Source organism: Schistocerca cancellata, chromosome 2 (genome assembly GCF_023864275.1).
Source record: "Schistocerca cancellata isolate TAMUIC-IGC-003103 chromosome 2, iqSchCanc2.1, whole genome shotgun sequence".
NCBI lineage: Eukaryota > Metazoa > Arthropoda > Insecta > Orthoptera > Acrididae > Schistocerca > Schistocerca cancellata.
Window position 1 is genome coordinate 72,156,711 of NC_064627.1, and position 23,757 is coordinate 72,180,467.

At 44.3% G+C, this 23,757-nt stretch overlaps 1 protein-coding gene across 1 annotated transcript in view; it reads right to left on the reverse strand.

Moving 5' to 3' along the window:
• Positions 1-23,757, reverse strand: part of LOC126150897 (leucine-rich repeat and calponin homology domain-containing protein-like) — a 193,687-nt gene that overhangs the window by 82,683 nt on the left and 87,247 nt on the right. Inside the window, exons 3-4 of the mRNA XM_049915906.1 lie at positions 5,558-5,702; positions 39-271 (exon numbers count right to left, since the gene is read on the reverse strand). Coding sequence (XP_049771863.1) covers positions 39-271; positions 5,558-5,702 — 378 coding nt within the window. The remainder of the gene's footprint in view (positions 1-38; positions 272-5,557; positions 5,703-23,757) is intronic.

Genomic DNA, 23,757 nt, shown 5'->3' on the forward strand with positions numbered 1-23,757 from the left:
CAGTTGATGCTATGCCGTATATGGAGTAGAGTGCTTACTGAGTGGCAGGTCGACTAGCTTGTTGCGGCGCAAGTTGAGGGAACGCAGTGCGGGCAGCTCCCCAATCTGTTGGGGCAGGTGCGAAATTTCATTGCAGCTGACATCAAGCGCAGCCAGTGTCTTCATGCGACCCAGCTCCTCAGGCAGAGACACCAGCTTGTTATTTGCCACCAGCAGCACCTCCAGCGGCAGCTGGCACAGTGAGCTCGGTAGCACGCTCAACTGGTTGCGGCTGCAACAGGAATGTTCCAGCTGTCATAGGGTAACCACCAATCTTCTAGCAGATTACACTCATTCAAAACACCATAAAGTCTGCTACCCGTAAAAGTTTCCTTGACCCCTTGGCTTCCTAATTATGAGTGAGTATGGCTCAGAAGACTTGAGATGCCAATACACTTTTGTCTCTGGCCAATGGCAACCTCAGCAATTTATCAGTACAACTTTCAGTAGTGGTGTACTGGCCATTGATGAATGGAATGTTTTTAAGAAATGATAAATAAGCGAGGCATTGAGGAAAATAAAGAGCTATGTCAATATGGGGACTGTCTGTCATAGGCACAAAATCAGCACGATGGTCTAGCAGAAATCCACAAAAGAGAACAGAAATTGAGATGGGTTCTTGCTGAAATGGCACATGTGTTAACAGAAGGCTACATTTTGTTTTTCCATCGACACATCAGAGCCACTATATTTTTCTTTCTCCTGAAACTGGAATGATTATATTTCTGTAAAAATTAATTTCAATCACATCTAAATATGCATACTGGCACTAATCATGCTACAATCATCTTCAATCCTTCAAATACAAACATGTTCATAAATATCCATTTTGGTTTAAATACCGAGGCACTTACAGAGTGCAAAACCATCAGGTTTGTCCCATGTATTAATAACCTGGTAGGGACTAACAAAAATGTGTAATATCTGGAATGGATTCGTAATAACCTCAATGGAGCTACCATTAAACCATTTACATAAAATCACTGAAAAGCACCACAGAAATCTAATATATGTCACAAACACCAACTATGGAACCCAAAATTGTGAGATACAATTCCAGAGTTCCATTAAAATAGCTCCCTCTAGTGTATTATCCTAATCGGCATACAAAAGAATTGTAACATATTAATATGAACATCAGTTCAATGACAGAGAGTCACACAAGTTCACACCAGTGACTACAAATATTAATATAATGGACATATCAGTATCCTGGTTACATGCTGAACTGGTAGAAAACTGACATCTAGAAAAAAGTTTCCACTGAAACTCTCATGAACAACAGAATCATAGCAAATACAAGAGCAGCAAATACAAGAGAATTACATATATAGATATAAAGTGTAAACACTTTATGAGCTGAACATTATGAGTACCTGCTTAATAAATGTGGAACACAACACAGAACAATACTGCGTGGCATGGATTCAACAAATCTTTGGTAAGTTTTTTGGAGATACGTGGCACCAGATAACAGAGATCAAGCAATTGTCATAAATTATGGGCCAGTAGTTTGTGAGGGCGACACTGGTGTCAGATAAAGCCCTAGATGTTTGCATTAGATTCACATCAAGCAAATCTGGTGGCCTAGACATCAGCATCAGCTACCTTGCTCCTCAAACCACTGTAGCGGGATTCTGGCCTTGTGATGTGGACAGTTATCCTGCTGGAAGATGCCGTTGCTGCCAGGAAAGGCATTAAGTATAAAGAGATGAAGTTGGTACGCAGTATTCTTCGCATGGTCCGCAGCTGCCATAGATCCTTTGAATAACACCACAGGTCCCGTGGAAGGCCAGGCAAATGTTCGCCATAGTGTAATACTGCCCCGCCACCTGTGTCAATGTGGTGCATGTTTTGAGCACCCTTTTGAGCACCCTTTTGGATTGTGTATCCAAACACAATCAAAGACCTGTTGCAGCAAGAGGTGCAATGCATCCAACTAGACAACACATTTCCATAGACTCATGGTCCAATCAACAACTTGTCAGCTACTCAATTTCACCATCCTCCAACCATTGTCTATAAAGCATCACAGTGCTAGCATGTGGACAGCCAACCACCTTCACCATCTTGAGATGCTTGTTCACAGGCAAAGGACCAGAAAAGTCTGCCTTTTGTCAATGTCACTTACGTCAAAGGATTTCCTCATCTATGTCCCACATCGAAGCTACAATGGTTGCCCATTCATCTCTGCTCCACTTATATAATGCCACAAGGTGGCGTTCAGTATTGCTGTGAGCAGTGGTCATAATGTTTTAGCTCATTGGCCTTTATAAACAAGAACAATACTATGGTAATTGCACGCACAGTAGGTGGACATGCCAGATGGCTAAATATTACACATGGACAAGAGATACTCGAAGAATTGAACGAATCTTTCTGTCTCTGAAGTTGACTAGGTGAATAAGGACAATGCAACAAAGACAGCAGCAATAATGACACAAGGCACAGGACATTTCTATAAACAGAAACAGCCACCAAAGTCCAAAAACAAAAACCATGAGACCACAAAAAAGGATACAGAAAGCTATATTTCGAGTACATGTCACAATCCGTGTGAAACATGATCGACAGGGAACACAAAAATGAAACAATTAGGATCTTCTGAAATATGATTCTCCTCAAGACTGTTGAAGGTAATATTGATCTACTGAGTACAAAATTAAATGAAGAGACAGAGTGGTTGGACACATTTTATGACATAGTTGTTGTTGAAAACAGTGGCTGAAGGAATGGTAAAGGGAGAGTGTCCCAGGGAGAGGTATGGATATGAATATATAAGAGAGATCTTGTGGTGTGTAATGAAGCAGTTGTAATGAAACGGAGAGGATAGCTAGCAAGCAGCAGGAGTGAAGGGCTGCAACAAACCAACTTCAGGGTCGATGATCAAAGCAACAGTGTACTTAGTAGTAGCAAGTGCCATGTAAATAAAAGTTATTACTTTCGATTACACAACAAATTTAAGCTATTGTAGTTAGAGTCAAAAAGAGGTTTACAGATTACTGGTAGATATACCTATCTTGATATGGGACCTCCATAACATTTTCAGGATCCCCAAGTTCAAATATCTGAAACTCACATCAGAGGTTAACTAACCAAAATTATTCATCCTTGAATTATGTTTTATAATGTTGATAAGAAGAATTCCATCTTATTTGTGTATGCCACATACGTTTCGCCTACTCATGCTAGGCAACTTCAGTGGTTCATAAATTAAAAGAAAACTATTAATTATACATATTTTGATATAAGATATTCCTTCTCTTTCAAGTCTTACTCCCTCTGTTGCTATGTGATGGGCATACGGAACTCTTCGGCTGGGCACATATAGCCATATTGTCACTCTAATATCTGTAACTACTTGCGTATGTGCAATCGGTTGTAAGAACTTTCACTACCTAATTGGCTAAATCAAGCTAGCACAAGGTGGCTCAGGATTTCTCTCATCTCCTGATCCACTGCAACTCTCTTCAACATGTACATTTATATTGCAGAAAGTTTAACGATGTCTGCTTCAATGGAAGCTACACAAAGTTGTCGGAAACCACAAGGAGAGCATAAACACCACTTTATAGACAGTTACAGGTCTTAGTCAAGTCAAAGAGTGTTACGGTATAAGATCCTTACAAGGAAATAAAAAATCAAAATACCCTGAAAGAAAGCAGAGGACGCTCGAAAACATGAAATTATATGCCTGGTTTACAGTTATAACCGTCTAAGGCGCTAAACCGTCTAAGGCGCTATTACTGTGTTAATGGTGTAATATTGTAGTTCAGATAATTACTGGGGTACAGTGACAAATATGCAGGTACTGTGTGAAAATCTAAATATGTTTGTAAAAAATCTGACAAATGTACAATTATGATTTGTGTACTCCAGATTTATGTATAATATGTACACTAATACTTTCAACACCTACCACCTCGCCACTTCTAATGCTTTCCCTTGTGTCTACTTAGACAGCATCACATAATGCGCCTTTTAGTTAAACCGTGAACTTCAAAACGGACTGTTGAAACATGAAATTAAATGTATAATCAGCTGAAGAAGGGCGCAAGCCCAAAACCTTTCGTGTCTTAACACTCCCAGGAGGTCGCCGTCATGAAGATGTTTGTTTGCTGATTACGGTAACAGTATTTTTGGGAAAATAAGAATGAACTGGTGACAGATTTCATGAGAAATTAAGGAGCAAATCCCCCCCCTCCGCAAAAATGCCCGATTCCACTGCTGTGACCCTCGACACCTTCCTCCACAGTTCAAGCGTTCATCTTACAGCCCAAACATGCCACCTTCTTCATGCACTACACAGCGTTTCGTTAATGATATGGAGTGTGTAAAATACCCATACTTAAAGTGTGACCAAACCAACAAGAAGTCTGACAGTGATTTTAAGAGATTTTTAGTGTGACTGTTTTTCAATGGGATGTGTTGTGTTGTGGTCTTCAGTCCTGAGACTGGTTTGATGCAGCTCTCCATGCTACTCTATCCTGTGCAAGCTTCTTCATCTCCCAGTACCTACTGCAACCTACATCCTTCTGAAACTGCTTAGTGTATTCATCTCTTGGTCTCCCCCTACGATTTTTACCCTCCACGCTGCCCTCCAATACTAAATTGGTGATCCCTTGATGCCTCAGAACATATCCTACCAACCGATCCCTTCTTCTGGTCAAGGTGTGCCACAAACTTCTCTTCTCCCCAATCCTATTCAATACTTCCTCATTAGTTATGTGATCTACCCATCTAATCTTCAGCATTCTTCTGTAGCACCACATTTCGAAAGCTTCTATTCTCTTCTTGTCCAAACTATTTACCGTCCATGTTTCACTTCCATATATGGCTACACTCCATACAAATACTTTCAGAAATGACTTCCTGATACTTAAATCCATACTCGATGTTAACAAATTTTTCTTCTTCAGAAACGCTTTCCTTGCCATTGCCAGTCTACATTTTATATCCTCTCTACTTCGACCATCATCAGTTATTTTGCTCGCCAAATAGCAAATCTCCTTTACTACTTCAAGTGTCTCATTTCCTAATCTAATTCCCTCAGCATCACCCGACTTAATTAGACTACATTCCATTATCCTCGTTTTGCTTTTGTTGATATGTTTGTTTATTTGACCAAGAAATGAACATTAATTTCAGGGCAGCCAGAGTGCATACTGTGAAGTATTAAACAACAACAATGTACCCTGTTCTAAATGACATTACATTACAGAAAACCCCTCTCAGCCAGCTGTTGTGTTTTCATCTTTCAAAACGTATTCGACGTGTATTTTGACCTATGCACTGGATACTACCAAACGAAAAGCCATGTAGAATTCACACACACACACACACACACACACACACACACACACACACACACACGAAAAGCCATGTAGAAAATAACACACACACACACACACACACACACACACACACACACACACACACACACACACACACACAAAAGGCTCCTTTATAGCCAACAACAATTGCTCATTTATCATGCATAAACAAATACGGTTATTACCTCAAGTCAAGGTACAACAGCGACTGTAGATATACAACTGAATCCGGAATAGATTTGATAGCGTTATGGTAAAGAATGAGCTTTTCTAAGGAATAATACTCGGTGACTTCCACTGGCAGCTCGCTGAATCTATTCTTGGACAAATCTGAAACAGAAAAGACGTTTGTTAGAGCAATGCTTAAATATGCAGAACAAGAAAACCACATTACAAATCAGGCCCTATATCAAATGCTATAATACAAAAGCCTAACATCTTGTATCGAATCAAACAGGATTCCACCCAACGAACTAGCCCTTCTGTTGAACACTAGCTTCAGCAATGTGATGACAGTTGCACGCATATCCTAGCGCAGAGATGGTTCTGCAAATATCTGCTGTACAGATGATAATAATGATGTTGTATGTTTAAGGCGGATGACGGTTTGGTCATTAGCACTCGTGCTGTGTTCACTGAAATGAGGGAACATTTAAAATTATTAAAACGCATATAAAAAAGAATTGGTCACGTGTGAGTTTGTCTCGCGCTCCGAGCGTTCTGAGGTGCGAATATTAACAGTTCATCCATTCCAGGAATCGAGAATCTCGACATTTATACTGGAAAGTTATAGGTCCCGGAAATTTGTGTTATATAATTATAAATTTCCCCCATGAACCCTGGACCTTGCCATTGGTGGGGAGGCTTGTGTGCCTCAGCGATACAGATAGCCTTACCGTAGGTGCAACCACAATGGTGGGGTACCTGTTGAGAGGCCAGACAAATGTGTGTTTCCTGAAGAGGGGCAGCAGCCTTTTCAGTAGTTCCAGGGACAACAGTCTTGATGATCGACTGATCTGGCCTTGTAACACTATCCAAAATGGCCTTGCTGTGCTGGTACTGCGAACAGCTGCAAGCCGGGGGAACTATAGCCATAATTTTTCCTGAGCGCATGCAGCTTTACTGTATGGTTAAATGATGATGGCATTCTCTTGGGTAAAATATTTCGGAGGTAAAATAGTCCCCCATTTGGATCTCCGGGCGGTGACTACTCAGGAGGACGTCGTTATCAGGAGAAACAAAACTGACGTCCCACAGATCAGAATGTCTTTCAGACCCGAATTTTTTCTGGAGGAAGGAAAATTTTTTAAATACTGTAATGGACTTGAGTGATTTTTTAATGATTTTAGAAGCAACATTTATAAAAAGATATGTTACCATTTTCGAAAAAAATGTTGTACACATTTATGTACACTGGGTCTCAATCAACACTGAAATCATAGCAAACAAAACTAGTTTATTTAAACATTACACCTAAATTTGAAATCATTTACACACAAAATACATGCAAAATTCACCATAGCTTTAATTAAAAACGAAATAAGTCAGGCATTATGTTCATTGTGTGGTTCTAATTGACATGAAATGAACGGAAACAGTTTTTTTCCTTTGACAAACAAAGATGTACGTTACATTTTTCACATTTTATTTGTGAACGTCCCTTGCATCCCAGAAATTTGCACCTGGTAGGCAGTGGTCCACTTTCATGAAGAGGCAAGTGTTGTGTTCTATCATACTGAATATCTTCAGGAGGCCTAGTTTCTCCTCGTCGTCTTTGAACAGGTGTATCTGGAGGTGTGGCAGATGGTCGGCCTCGTTTTCTACTCAAGGTATCCATCCCACTTAACACTAGAACATCTGCCAGCTTCTACGGAAGTGTAGGAGATCCATTATTTTCTTCGTTGGTAGACCAACTGCACTGGCATTTTTCCTGTATTCGAGCCAGCTCTGTACTACAGCAAAATCTACAGCATGGAAAATGGCTCTGAGTGTCCATTTCTTTCACTTTATAAAAATTCTGTAGCATGATCTCAATTGATCAAAAAGATCAACTCCGCCCATGCCATGGTTGTAGCATTTTACATCTCTGGTTGATCGATAGTAACATATTTACTTTCTTTGTCAATTTCTCCTTTTCGAATAAAATTAGAGCCTAGAACAACTGTTTTGTCGTCAACCCATTTTACCAGTGTTATGTCATCTGCACTACAAATTTCTTCTGAAAATCCTCTTCCTTTCTTCATTGCCTCCTTATCTGGTATTAGAGGAAGATTTGCAAAACGATTAACTCTGACATTTCCAGCAGCACAAATTTTTTCTCGTTCCAATGCTTGGAAAAGCTTGTATCAAGAAAATAAATTGTCAAAATATCTCTTATGCCCCATTTGGTTTTTTATTCTGTGGGCTAATTGTAAAACTACTGCTGGATCTTGGCAAAATTCCTTCAACAAAGATGTCTGAAAGTCAATCGATGCTCCCTGATACAGAATAAAATCATAGGCTTGTCCACTCTTACCATATAACATGTACATTTTGATACCCCACGGAGAAGGCTTTCCCTTCACATACTGTTTTACTGACAGCTTCCCTGTGAATGGGATCATTGCCTCGTCAACAGCGAGCTCTTCCTTCACAGATAACTCCAGACATCTGTTACGGATAGCAGTATATATAGGCCGAACTTCATAGAACTTGTCTTTATTGTCTGCTGATATAGCCATGTTGTTAACAAGATGTAAATTTGTTCTGAGTTGGAAGAATCTATTTCTGGGCATACTGTCCAAGAATAATTGCATTTTCAATGTTGTGTCCCAATACATTTGGACTCTAGGAAATTTTAGAGTTCCCATAATTGTATGAATCCCAAACAAGATTTGGAGTTCCACTGTTGTTTGAAATTGCTAATATTGTTCCACTTTGCAAGGCATATAGGTTTGTTATATCAGCCATAGTACTGAACTGATCATTGGTAATGTACTTGCTGAAATAAGTTGAAGGAGAAAGTATTTCCTGTTCTTCAATAAATTTTTCCCATTCGTAATATGAATCCGGTATACAGATAGGACGATGACACCACTTGATGTCCCTTTTTTCTGACAAAATGTATTTTACATCACTGAGCTCATTGTTGGTAAGTGGATCACTGTCTTGAATATCACTATCATTGTTATCATTGTCACTGCACACAACACTTTCATTATTTGCAGCTGACTCATCATTGGTTTCTCCCCTGTTTATTTTGTCAGCCCCCACTCTCACTTCCTTCTCAGTACAGTACAGTAGGATTCTACATCAGGAAGTGATTCTTCATCTGATGATAAATCGAAATCTGATACCTCTCCATTCAGCAGCATCTCTAAAACGGCATCTGCATTTCGCTCAATGTTGAAATACTGTTTCGTCGACATGATGAACAAAACTGAAATATTCACAAATAATAATATCAGTAGTGGTATTTCCCTAAAATATTGATTTACAGTAGATCTAATGACATTGTCATCAACTGGAGCTTCAATGCTATGTCTATTTTCCTAACTGTTGCTCAAAACAATACTTAGTAATACAACATACTTCATATGTTTTGAATAACTCCCAGTCAAAACTCATACAATCGTCAGGATAAAAAGAAACTGTTCCAACAAGCACTTCATGTGAAGGAAACACAAGATACTCAAAAATATGTAAAACATTGTTCTTGAGACCTCATGGCTACAATTGTGCACACAGAAAAACATGGTTTCTTTTTGTTGACTAAAACAAATGATTTTGAAATATTGATTGTTGTAATAAATAAATCGAACTGTTCATTCAAAACAACAATACTAGTACTCAACTATACTGTGGGTTATAGCTTACCAAAGACTACCAGGTACTTTCAAGGTCACAAACTGCTCTGCACTGCTACAGTAATCTTTTGATATGTTTATAGCACTGCACAACAGATGGCAGCACTTGTGCATGGTGAAAAGAATGAACATTCACAAATGTGTACATCAGCACCCAATTGAGGAAAAATAATTCTATTGCAGTTAAGACGTCATGAAAATTAATGTACACAATTGTAACCACAGGGCCTGAAAGGGTTAATCGGACAGGTAGGTTAGAAAATTTAAACAGGAAAATGGATAGTTTAATGTTAGGTATAGTGGGAATTAGTGAAGTTCGGTGGCAGGAGGAACAAAACTTCTGGTCAAGTGAATACAGGGTTATAAATACAAAATCAAATAGGGGTAATGCAGGAGTAGGTTTATTAATGAATAAAAAATAGGAGTATGGGTGAGCTTACTACACGCGGCATAGCAAACGCATTATTGTAGCCAAGACAGACATGAAGCCCACACCTGCCACAGTAATACAAGTTTGTATGCCAGCTACCTCTGCAGATGAGATAAAAGAAATTATTCAGATAGTGAAGAGAGACGAAAATTTAATAGTCATTGGTGACTGGAATTCGCTAGTAGGAAAAGGAAGAGAAATGGTTCAAACGGCTCTGAGCACTATGGGACTTGACATCTCAGGTCATCAGTCTCCTAAAGGAATAGAAGGAAACGCAGTATGTGAATATGGAATGGGGGTAAGAACTGAAAGTGGAAGCTGCCTGGTAGAATTTTGTACAGAGCGTAACTTAATCACAGCTAACACTTGGTTCAAGTTTCATGAAAGAAGGTTGTATATGTGGAAGAGGCCTGGAGATACTGAAAGGTTTTAGATGGATTATATAATGGTAAGACAGAGATTTAGGAACCAGATTTTAAATTGTAATACATTCCAGGGGCAGATGTAGACTCTGACCACAATCTACTGGTTATGAACTGTAGATTAAAACTGAAGAAACTGCAAAAAGATGGGAATTTCAGGAGATGGGACCTGGATAAACTGACAGAACCACAGGTTGCAGAAAGTTTCTGGGAGAGCATTAGGGAACGATTGACAGGAATGGGGGAAAGAAATACAGTAGAAAAATAATGGGTAGCTTTGAGGGATGAAGTGGTGAAGGCAGCAGAGGATCAAGTAGGTAAAAAGACGAGCGCTAGTAAAAATCCTTGGGTAACAGAAGATATATTGAATTTAATTGATGAAAGGAGAGAATATAAAAATGCATTGAATGAAGCAGGCAAAAAGGAATACAAACGTCTCAAAAATGACATCAACAGGAAGTGCAAAATGGCTAAGCAGGGATGCCAGAGGACAAATGTCAGGATGTAGAGACTTATCTCACTAGGGGTAAGATAGATACTGCCTACAGGAAAATTAAAGAGACCTTTGGAGAAAAGAGAACCACTTGCATGAATATCAAGAGCTCAGATGGAAACCCAGTTCTAAGCAAAGAAGGGAAAGCAGAAAGGTCGAAGGCGCATATAGAGGGTCTATACAAGGGTAATGTGCTTGAGGACAATATTATGGAAATGGAAGAGGATGAAGATGAAGATGAAATGGGAGATATAATACTGCGTGAAGAGTTTGGCAGAGCACTGAAAGACCTAAGTCGAAACAAGGCCCCAGGAGTAGACAACATTCCATTAGAACCACTGACAGCCTTGGGAGAGCCAGTCCTGACAAAACTGTACCGTCTGGTGAGCAAGATGTATGAGATAGGCGAAATACCCTCAGACTTCAAGAAGAATATACTAATTCCAATCCCAAAGAAAGCAGGTGTTGACAGATGTGGAAATTACCGAACTATCAGTTTAATAAGTTAAGGCTCAAAATACTAATGCGAATTCTTTACAGACGAATGGAAAAACTGGGAGAAACTGACCTCAGGGAAGATCAGTTTGGATCCCATAGAAATGTTGGAACGCATGAGGCACTACTGACACTACGACTTATCTTAGAAGATAAATTAGGGGAAGGTAAACCTACGTTTCTAGCATTTGTAGACTTGGAGAAATCTTTTGACAATGTTGACTGGAATACTCTCTCTCAAATTCTGAAGGTGGCAGGGTTCAAATACAGGGAGCGAAAGGCTATTTACAATTAGTACAGAAACCGGATGGCAGTTACAAGAGTCGAGGGGCATGAAAGGGAAGCAGTGGTTGGGAAGGGAGTTAGACAGGGTTGTAGCCTATTCCTAATGTTAATCAATCTGTATATTGACGAGGCAGTAAAGAAAACAAAAGAAAAATTTGGAGTAGGAATTAAAATCCGCAGAGAGAAGAAATAAAAACTTTGAGGTTCGCCGATGACATTGTAATTCTGTCAGACACAGCAAAGGACTTGGAAGAGCAGTAGAACAGAATGTACAGTGTCTTGAAAGGAGGATGTAGTCAAGTTAAATCGGGCGATGCTGAAGGAATCATCATCATTTAAGACTGATTATGGCTTTCAGCGTTCAGTCTGGAGCATAGCCCCCCTTATACAGTTCCTCCATGATCCCCTATTCAGTGCTAACATTGGTGCCTCTTCTGATGTTAAGCCTGTTACTTCAAAATCATTCTTAACCGAATCCAGGTACCTTCTCCTCGGTCTGCCCCGACTCCTCCTACCCTCTACTGCTGAATCCATGAGTCTCTTGGGTAACCTTGCTTCTCCCATGCGTGTAACATGACCCCACCATCTAAGCCTGTTCGCCCTGACTGCTACATCTATAGAGTTCATTCCCAGTTTTTCTTTGATTTCCTCATTGTGGACACCCTCCTGCCATTGTTCCCATCTACTAGTACCTGCAATCATCCTAGCTACTTTCATATCCGTAACCTCAACCTTGTTGATAAGGTAACCTGAATCCACCCAGCTTTCGCTCCCATACAACAAAGTTGGTCGAAAGATTGAACGGTGCACAGATAACTTAGTCTTGGTACTGACTTCCTTCTTGCAGAAGAGAGTAGATCACAGCTGAGCGCTCACTGCATTAGCTTTGCTACACCACGCTTCCAGTTCTTTCACTATGTTGCCATCCTGTGAGAATATGCATCCTAAGTACTTGAAACCGTCCACCTGTTCTAACTTCGTTCCTCCTATTTGGCACTCAATCCGTTTATATTTCTTTCCCACTGACATTACTTTCGTTTTGGAGATGCTAATCTTCATACCATAGTCCTTACATTTCTGATCTAGCTCTGAAATATTACTTTGCAAACTGTCAATCGAATCTGCCATCACAACTAAGTCTTTCTTTTTTTTTTTTTTTTTTTTTGTTTTTGTTTTGTGGTTTTAGGGCGCAAAACTTCTATGGTCATTAGCGCCCAGCCCGTGACTTAAGACAGTAAAAAACCGAAATTGAAAACCAGCAGCAATGGGAACAAAGTCATAAAATTGGAGAAACTAAAAGTAGAAGGAATGCTTAAAAATCAACTACAGAAAGGGGGTGGTTGTCCCCAAAAAAGGCTTCAAATGACTGACGTCATTTCACTGTCACTAATAAACTGGAGAACGCGGTCGGCTGAGCGCGTGTCATCTGCTAAAATCGACGATAGATCAGGCGATAGCTGTAGACGGGAGCGTAACGGATTAAAATAGGGGCATTCAATTAAAAGATGTCTTACCGTCCACAGCTGAGAGCAGTGGGGACAGAGTGGGGGAGGATCACCGCTTAAAAGATGTCGATGGCTACAAAGACAGTGCCCTATCCTGAGTCTAGCTAAAATTACCTCCTCCCGACGACGCGTTCGGGAGGAAGAGGTCCAAGCGCAAGGAAGGGCTTTCACTTCTCGCAATTTATTACGGGGAAGTGTTGACCAATGCGCATGCCATAAATGAGCAACTTTGCGACATAAACCGCTCCGTAGATCGGTGAAGGGAAGCGACTGAATAGCTGGCCGAGGAAGAGAGACTGCAGCCTTGGCCGCTATATCGGCCGCCTCATTCCCACAGATACCAGCGTGTCCCGGGAGCCAGAGGAACGCCACCGAGACGCCCCCCAGGTGGAGCAAGCGCAGACAGTCCTGAATCCGGTGGACCAGAGGGTGCACAGGGTAAAGAGCTTGGAGACTGAGGAGAGAGCTGAGGGCGGATGTAGTGGACAGCCTGGAGAACAGCGTAAAGCTCCGCAGTATAAACCGAACACTGGTCGGGAAGGCGAAAGCGATTTTGGGTGTCGCCAACAATATAGGCACTCCCTACACCTAACGATGTTTTCGAGCCGTCGGTGTAAATAAATGTGGCGTCCGTCATTTCTGCACATAGAGCAGCAAATGCCCGACGATAAACAAGGGTAGGGGTACCATCCTTGGGACATTTACAAAGGTCACGGAGCAGGCAGATCCGGGGACGGAGCCAAGGCGGTGCTGTACCCCAAGTTGTCAAGAAGGTTTTGGGAAAGCGGCAGGAAAGAGAATGGAGCAGTTGACGGAAGCGGACTCCCGGGGGTAGTAGGGAGGAGGAGCGGCCTCCGTACCCTACATCAAAGGAGGCGTCGAAAAAAAGGTCATGGGCTGGATTAGCAGGCATGGAAGACAGATGGCTAGCATAACGACTCAGGAGGACTGCTCGCCGATTGGACAGCGGAGGTTCAGCAGTCTCAGCATAAAGGCTTTCCACAGGGCTGGTGTAAAAAGCTCCAGACACTAAACGTAATCCACGGTGGTGGATCGAGTCGAGACGCCGAAGAATAGACGGCCGAGCAGAGGAGTAGACTATGCTTCCATAATCCAATTTCGAGCGCATTAAGGCGCGATAGAGGCGGAGAAGGACCACTCGGTCCGCTCCCCAGGAGGTACCATTCAGGACACGGAGGGTGTTAAGCGATCGCAGACAGCGAGCCGAAAGATAGGAAACGTGGAAGGACCAGCACAGTTTTCTGTCAAACATAAGACCCAAGAATTTAGCGACGTCTGAAAACGGAAGGTTGACAGGACCTAGATGTAAGGAGGGCGGAAGAAACTCCTTACGTCGCCAAAAATTAACACAAACGGTCTTACTGGGTGAGAAAAGGAAGCCGGTTTCGATGCTCCACGAGTGGAGGCGATCGAGACATCCTTGAAGACGTCGTTCAAGAAGGCTGGTCCGTTGAGAGCTGTAGTAGATCGCAAAATCGTCATCAAAGAGGGAGCCCGAGACATCAGGAAGGAGACAATCCATAATTGGATTTATGGCGTTGGCAAACAGTACAACACTCAGCACGGATCCCTGGGGTACCCCGTTTTCTTGGGAGAAAGTACGGGAGAGAGTAGTGTTCACTCGCACCCTAAAAGTGCGCTCTGCCATAAATTCGCGAAGAAAAAGGGGCAGCCGGCCTCGAAAGCCCCAAGAGAACAGTGTGCGGAGGATGCCTGTCCTCCAACAGGTATCGTATGCTCTCTCCAGATCAAAAAATATTGCTACCGTTTGGCGTTGCCGGAGAAAATTGTTCATGATGTAAGTGGAGAGAGCAACAAGATGGTCAACTGCAGAACGATGCTTCCGAAATCCGCATTGGGCTGGTGTTAAAAGACTGCGGGATTCCAGCCACCAAGCTAAACGGTAATTCACCATACGCTCCAAAACCTTACAGACACTACTCGTGAGAGAAATGGGGCGATAGCTAGAGGGGAGATGTTTGTCCTTTCCAGGTTTCGGAACGGGAACGACAATAGCTTCCCGCCACCGTCTGGGAAAGGTACTGTCGGTCCAAATTCGATTATAAAGGCGAAGGAGGTAACGCAGACTATGGGTGGATAAATGCAGCAACATTTGGACATGGATACCATCCGGTCCTGGGGCGGAGGAGCGAGAAGAAGAGAGGGCATGTTGGAGTTCCCGCATGGAGAAAACAGTATTGTAGCTTTCGTGATTTTGAGAGGAGAAGGCAAGATGTCGCACTTCTGCTGCACGTTTCTTCGGGAGAAACGCTGGCGGGTAATTTGAAGAGCTCGAAATCTCAGCAAAGTGCTGACCCAACGAGTTAGAAATTCCGACGGGGTCCACTAAGGTATCATGCGCGACAGTGAGCCCAGAGACTGGGGAGAAACTAGGCGCGCCTGAGAACCGTCGAAGCCGACTCCAAACTTCCGATGAGGGAGTGAAGGTGTTAAATGAGCTAATAAAGAATTTCCAGCTTGCCTTCTTGCTATCGCGGATGACGCGACGGCATCGCGCACGGAGCTGCTTATAGCGGATACAGTTGGCCAAAGTAGGATGGTGACGGAAAATGCGAAGAGCACGTCGCCGCTCACGTATTGCGTCACGGCATGCCTCGTTCCACCAAGGAACTGGGGGGCGCCGGGGCAATTCGGAGGTGCGTGGTATTGAACGTTCCGCAGCTGTAAGAATAACGTCGGTAATATGTGTGAGCTCATCGTCGACGCTGGGAAAGCGACGGTCATCGAATGTCGCTAGAGACGAAAAAAGGGTCCAATCGGCTTGGGCAAATTTCCAGCGTCGCGAGCGCATATATGGCAGTGGAGGCTGCAGTCTAAGGACACATGGAAAGTGGTCACTCGATTGTGTATCATCAAGGGCGAACCATTCGAAGCGCCGAGCTAGCGGAACAGTACCGACCGCAAGGTACAAATGAGATAAATTTGTCGTGGAGGCAGACAAAAACGTGGGGACCCCAGTGTTGAGGCAAACTAGATCCGCTTGGTGGAAGACGTCTAGCAATAGAGAGCCACGTGGACAAGGATGTGGAGATCCCCAAAGCGGGTGGTGGGCATTGAAGTCCCCAACCAGCAAATAGGGGGGTGGAAGCTGACCAAGAAGATGAAGGAGATCAGCTCGTGCCATTGGTGTGGACGATGGAATGTATACAGTACAAAGAGAGAACGTGTATCCAGAAAGGGAAAGACGGACGGCGACAGCTTGGAACGAACTGTTTAAGGGGATTGGGTGATAATGGAGAGTATCATGGAGAAGAATCATGAGTCCTCCATGGGCTGGAATGCCTTCAACAGAGGGGAGGTCATATCGGACAGACTGAAAATGAGGGAGAACAAAGCGGTCATGGGGACGCAGCTTTGTTTCCTGAAGACAGAAGATGACCGGCGAGTAGGATCGTAAGAGGACCGACAATTCATCCTGATTGGCTCGAATGCCGCGGATATTCCAGTGGATAATGGACATAGGGTGAACAGAAAATGGAGGAATGTGACCAAGGGTGCTGTCAACTCAACGACTGCTCAGAGCTTGCGACCGACAGCATGGAATGGCATTCAGCCGAAGGCAGAAGATCCTGATCCATAGGTTGGTCAGGAGCAGCCCCTGCCACCAGCGATCGGCCGGTTGACCGGCCACCAGCAGTGCGCCTCGGCGACACAGAAACCGGCCGAGGGCGATTTCCGCCAGGTGGTGCTGTAGATGGGACACGCCTTGGCGGAGAAGGAGAGGAACTGGGTTTCTTTGTAGCCTTCTTGGAAGTATGATGTTTAGATGAAGGAGGAACCGATGGTTGTGAAGTTGCGGTACGTAAAAATTCTTCACGAGTATGCTCTTTTTTCGAAGACTTGGCGTCTGACTTTTGGGCTCGAGATTTAGCAGAACCCGACGAAGGGTGAGCCATAGAGTGGGCAGGCGAAAGTGGTGAGGTTGAACGAGCGATCTTTGCGCTGGCCGATCTGACAACCGTGGCACTAAAGGTGAGGTCGCAAGCCTGCGTGGCCGCCTCCTTTGTTGGCCGAGGAGAAGCAAGGACAGTGCTGTATTTTCCTGTCTGAGGCACGGTGGGCTGTCGACTGGCGAATAATTTTCGAGCAGCAAAGGTCGACACCTTTTCCTTCACTCTTATTTCCTGGATGAGCTTTTCGTCCTTAAAAACGAGGCAATCTCGAGAGGAAGCAGCGTGGTCACCCATACAGTTAATGCAGCGAGGGGATGGAGGTGGACAAGCACCCTCATGGGCATCCTTGCCACACGTAACACATTTGGCCGGATCGGAACAGGACTGGCTGGTGTGATTGAACCGCTGACACCGATAGCAACGCGTAGGGTTTGGGACATACGGGCGAATGGAAATTATCTCATAGCCTGCTTTGATTTTCGATGGGAGTTGAACTTTGTCAAATGTCAAGAAGACAGTGCGGGTTGGAATGATGTTCGTGTCAACCCTTTTCATAACTCTATGAACAGCCGTTACGCCCTGGTCAGACAGGTAGTGCTGAATTTCCTCGTCAGACAATCCATCGAGGGAGCGTGTATAAACGACTCCACGCGAGGAATTTAAGGTACGGTGCGGTTCCACCCGGACAGGGAAGGTGTGGAGCAGAGAAGTACGCAGCAATTTTTGTGCCTGGAGGGTACTGTGTGTTTCTAACAACAGGGTGCCATTCCGTAATCTGGAACAAGACTTTACAGGACCTGCAATTGCGTCGACACCTTTCTGAATAATGAAAGGGTTGACCGTGGAGAAGTCGTGACCTTCGTTAGACCGAGAAACAACAAGGAACTGTGGCAACGATGGAAGAATCATCTGTGGCTGAGACTCAGTATACTTACGTTTGTGAGCAGACATAGTGGAAGGTGAGGAAACCATTGCGGAAGAATCCCCCATGATTACCGGCGTCTCCGATGGTGCGCTCCTCCCTTGTGGGGGCCCTCTCTGAGGGCACTCCCGCCTTAGGTGATTGTTCACACCTCAGGTCACACCTCCCGACAAACGGACGGAGGGACCAATCGGCACTTTCGGAAGGTATCAGCTCGGGTAATCACCCCTCCCTGGGCCTGGCCGTTACCAGGGGGTACGTACGTGTCCTACCTGTCTACCCAGGGCTGGGAATTACGCGTTACCCCGTCACCGGCTACACACAAAAGGCGTGGGTCGGCCTTCAGACACGCACAGGGAGGAAGAAAGAGAAAGGGAAAGGAAAGAAGAGAGGTCTCAAACGCCGCAGCGGAGAAAAGGGTAAAGAGAAGAGGTAAGGAAAAGAGAAGGACAAAGGAAGGAAGAAGACATAAAAGCAAGGAAGGCGAAGAATGCAGTAGATTTACGAGCGTCCGTCTCCGGACGTAGGCACAAACCATACTCCCAGATGGGGAGAAAGGGAAGGAAAGAGACAGTGGTGAGGGGGGGGAGGGGCGAAGAGAGGGATGCGGAGGGATGCGGAAAGGGAAGGTATGCAGCCCGGAAAAGAAGGAAGGCCACATTAGCTCGGGGTCCCGTGCTCGCTACGCATGTATCCACAAAAGAGTTGTGGACCCCCTGGGGGGCACAACTAAGTCATCCGCATATGCAAGACTGCTTATTTTGTGTTCACATATCTTAATCTCACCCAGCCAGTCTATTGTTTTCAACATATAATCCATAAATAATATGAACAACAATGGAGACAGGTTGCAGCCTTGTCTTACCCCTGAAACTACTCTGAACCATGAACTCAATTTACCGTCAACTCTAACTGCTGCCTGACTATCCATGTAAAGACCTTTAATTGCTTGCAAAATTTTGCCTCCTATTCCATAATCTTGTAGAACAGACAATAACTTCCTCCTAGGAACCAGGTCATATGCCTTTTCTAGATCTATAAAGCATAGATACAATTCCCTGTTCCACTCATAACACTTCTCCATTATTTGCCGTAAGCTAAAGATCTGGTCCTGACAACCTCTTAAGAGGCCTAAACCCACACTGATTTTCATCCAATTGGTCCTCAACTAATACTCGCACTTTCCTTTCAACAATACCTGAGAAGATTTTACCCACAACGCTGATTAAAGAGATACCTCTGTAGTTGTTACAATCTTTTCTGTTTCCATGTTTAAAGATTGGTGTGATTACTGCTTTTGTCCAGTCTGATGGAACCTGTCCCGACTCCCAGGCCATTTCAATTATCCTGTGTAGCCATTTAAGACCTGACATTCCACTGTATTTGATGAGTTCTGACTTAATTTCATCCACCCCAGCCGCTTTATTGCACTGCAATCTATTGACCATTTTTTCCACTTCCTCAAATGTGATCCTATTTCCATCATCATTCCTATCCCATTCTACCTCGAAATCTGAAACATTACTGATCGCATTTTCACCTACATTGAGCAACTCTTCAAAGTATTCCCTCCATCTGCCCAAGGCATCCACAGGATTCACCAGCAGTTTTCCTGACCTGTCCAAAATACTTGTCATTTCCTTCTTGCTGAAGGAATTAGATTAGGAAATGAGACGCTAAAAGTAGTAAATGAGTTTTGCTATTTGGGGAGTAAAATAACTAATGATGGTTGATGTAGAGAGGATATAAAATGTAGACTGGCAATGGCAAGGAAAGAGTTTTTGAAGAAGAGAAATTTGTTAACATCGAGTATAGATTCAAGTGTCAGGAAGTCATTTCTGAAAGTATTTGCATGGAGTGTAGCTATGCATGGAAGTGGAAGTGGGACGATAAATAGTTTGGACAAGAAGAGAATAGAAGCTTTCAAAATGTGGTGCTAAAGAAGAATGCTGAATATTAGATGGGTAGTTCACGTAACTAATGAGGAGGTATTGAATAGAGTTGGGGAGAAGAGAAATTTGTGGCACAACTTGACTAGAAGAAGGGATCAGTTGCTAGGACATATTCTGAGGCATCAAAGGATCACCAATTTAGTATTGGAGGGCAGCGTGGAGGGTAAAAATCGTAGAGGGAGACCAAGAGATTAATACACTAAGCAGATTCAGAAGGTTGTAGGTTGCAGTAGGTACTGGGAGATGAAGCAGCTTGCACAGGATAGGGTAGCATGGAGAGCTGCATTAAACTAGTCTCTAGACTGAAGAGACTGAAGACCACAACAACAACAATTATAAATTAACACTTCCCGGATTTTTCCTTTAAACGCTGCTTCATACCAAATTCCATGATTTTAGATCAACAGGAAGTGGCCTACAGATTTTGATGAGTGAGTTTGCAAGTGTCGAACTATTTGACATAAATGACCATATCCCTTGATTGCAATGATTAGAAGCTCATATTTATTACAACACTAAGCGACCACAGATCTTAGTATGTAACAAATTTCAATTTGATAAGTCGACCCCTTACTAAGGAACAGGGTGTTAACAGTCTGATGGACCTACAGGAAGACAGGTGGGCAACAAGGTGATCCTATAACGATTCCGTAGCAACTGAGGCACGGAACTCTAAAAATTTTAAAATCTGAAGAATCAAGACTCAGACACGTACAGAACTAAAAGATGATTTTAAAAATAGTTTATACAAAGTCAGAATGTGTATTAAAATGGTCAACAAGTTAAAGTCGTAAAATAGAGATTCAAATTGATGTGACTGGTGGATCACATATTACTGACTCACATTAAAATATCCTATCAATAGTTTGAGCAGGAGACTATACAACGCGCAAAAACGTTTAAGCTACGCATTTGTTACACTGATCAATTTTGCGTAAAATAGAATATGTTTGTTTGGAAGATCAACTGCTGCTTTCTTTGCAGAATACAAAACGGACTCAAAAAAGTGACGCTTAGAAACTAGCACGCCACAAGCAGTACACACTGATTCACTTCTCATCCACTCTGCCACTTTCAGGATCGTGCAGGGCTGTACATTGGCTACTGTCAGTTTGTTTGGAACCGACTCTTACTAACAATGTCTATCAATAGTGGCAGGCGAATCAGCAGATCAGCGACTCCTGCTTCGATCCAAGAGGGCAAATGACTGTAAAATTGTAGTGTTGCCCGAAAGATTCAAGGATATTTCTCTAAAAACGTAATCTAGAGAAGTTCTTGCGTTACGATAACTTAAGAAAAAAAATTCTTGGTCTCTGCTATCCAGAGTGGATATTTATAACAAGTAAAGGTTAAAACATTAATTATGTCTCCCGGACCCAAGCTTATGAGGACTACGAATACTTTCTCCAATTCCGAGGTCTCAAAAAACGGCTGTTTCGCTTAGGACGAAACTTTAGGCTGGTGCGTGAGCAACGAGGTTACACACTGGGATCTGCGGGAATAACTTGCCCTTTTAAGTACTTCACAAAATGAAGAACTTTTGCTAGGTGCTCTGGCCGGGGTGGCCGAGCGGTTCTAGGCGCTACAGTCTGGAATCGAGCGACCGCTAAGGTCGCAGGTTCGAATCCTGCCTCGGGCATGGATGTGTGTGATGTCCTTAGGTTAGTTAGGTTTAAGTGCTAGGTGCAATAGCGGTGGTCCGGTGCATGTGTTGGCCCCGGAACTTATTGTAATGACACTCACCTGTGTCCAATGTCCTAACGACACACGCTAGCTAACACTTTCGGATAAGAATGTCGTTGTGCAGCCCTAGCCTAAGAGCAACCAGACAAAGAAAGACATTATACACTCCTGGAAATGGAAAAAAGAACACATTGACACCGGTGTGTCAGACCCACCATACTTGCTCCGGACACTGCGAGAGGGCTGTACAAGCAATGATCACACGCACGGCACAGCGGACACACCAGGAACCGCGGTGTTGGCCGTCGAATGGCGCTAGCTGCGCAGCATTTGTGCACCGCCGCCGTCAGTGTCAGCCAGTTTGCCGTGGCATACTGAGCTCCATCGCAGTCTTTAACACTGGTAGCATGCCGCGACAGCGTGGACGTGAACCGTATGTGCAGTTGACGGACTTTGAGCGAGGGCGTATAGTGGGCATGCGGGAGGCCGGGTGGACGTACCGCCGAATTGCTCAACACGTGGGGCGTGAGGTCTCCACAGTACATCGATGTTGTCGCCAGTGGTCGGCGGAAGGTGCACGTGCCCGTCGACCTGGGACCGGACCGCAGCGACGCACGGTTGCACGCCAAGACCGTAGGATCCTACGCAGTGCCGTAGGGGACCGCACCGCCACTTCCCAGCAAATTAGGGACACTGTTGCTCCTGGGGTATCGGCGAGGACCATTCGCAACCGTCTCCATGAAGCTGGGCTACGGTCCCGCACACCGTTAGGCCGTTTTCCGCTCACGCCCCAACATCGTGCAGCCCGCCTCCAGTGGTGTCGCGACAGGCGTGAATGGAGGGACGAATGGAGACGTGTCGTCTTCAGCGATGAGAGTCGCTTCTGCCTTGGTGCCAATGATGGTCGTATGCGTGTTTGGCGCCGTGCAGGTGAGCGCCACAATCAGGACTGCATACGACCGAGGCACACAGGCCCAACACCCGGCATCATGGTGTGGGGAGCGATCTCCTACACTGGCCGTACACCACTGGTGATCGTCGAGGGGACACTGAATAGTGCACGGTACATCCAAACCGTCATCGAACCCATCGTTCTACCATTCCTAGACCGGCAAGGGAACTTGCTGTTCCAACAGGACAATGCACGTCCGCATGTATCCCGTGCCACCCAACGTGCTCTAGAAGGTGTAAGTCAACTACCCTGGCCAGCAAGATCTCCGGATCTGTCCCCCATTGAGCACGTTTGGGACTGGATGAAGCGTCGTCTCACGCGGTCTGCACGTCCAGCACGAACGCTGGTCCAACTGAGGCGCCAGGTGGAAATGGCATGGCAAACCGTTCCATAGGACTACATCCAGCATCTCTACGATCGTCTCCATGGGAGAATAGCAGCCTGCATTGCTGCGAAAGGTGGATATACACTGTACTAGTGCCGACATTGTGCATGCTCTGTTGCCTGTGTCTATGTGCCTGTGGTTCTGTCAGTGTGATCATGTGATGTATCTGACCCCAGGAATGTGTCAATAAAGTTTCCCCTTCCTGGGACAATGAATTCACGGTGTTCTTATTTCAATTTCCAGGAGTGTAGAACAGTAGATCGGGAGACCATATCTGGCAATCAGAAAAGTTTCTTATGAAATACGAAGCCTAGAAATAGTGCAGATTCTTTAAAATTGCGAAACGGTAGCCTGGGTAGCTCACGAAATCCATCATGTCAGTTGTTCTTACAAATGCTGATATTTCTCTTAAGAGCTGGAGATCACCTCTGCAATGTCTAAGCCATAAACAAGCACCGCAGTAGCGATGATTTGCTGCCAGTCGCCACGGCACTATTTGTGAATATATTTGTTGTTGCTGAAAGCGTCTCAGCATCAGAAATAGTCTTTGCAAAGCACCATCGTTGCGCTCGAGCAGCGGAGGCGCGCGCATCACTGGTAAAGCGCGCCACCTGTGATTGGCCAGAAGAAGACCTGTGAAGCTGTGCTCTGACTGTGGCGTGACGCTAAGCAAATAGCCGTGCGTCGTTATTACGACACAGCAAAACTGTCGTGTCCTCCCGTCACAGAATGGGCAGAAACAGGCAGAAGAAGAAGAAGAAGAAGAAGACAGACACAGAGAAGAAGCCATCGACACCGCAAGCCACCAGGAATGCGGAACTGAAGCGCGAAAAGCATCAGTGCAGTAGAAGGTCGTGGACAGAGACATATGATGTCATAGCCAGCTGCTGCAGTGAAGAAGTACGCGTAGAGTCCCTTGACTCAGACGCCATCGTCCAGCTGCAGGCGGCGGCCGCCCACTTTGTTGATCCACCTACAATGGAGAAGACGACCGCGCCGAAACAGCGCGAGAAGCTATCCAAGGTCCTGATCAGGGGGCTGCCTTGGATATGTGACGAAAAGACGGTCCAAGAGGGCTGTC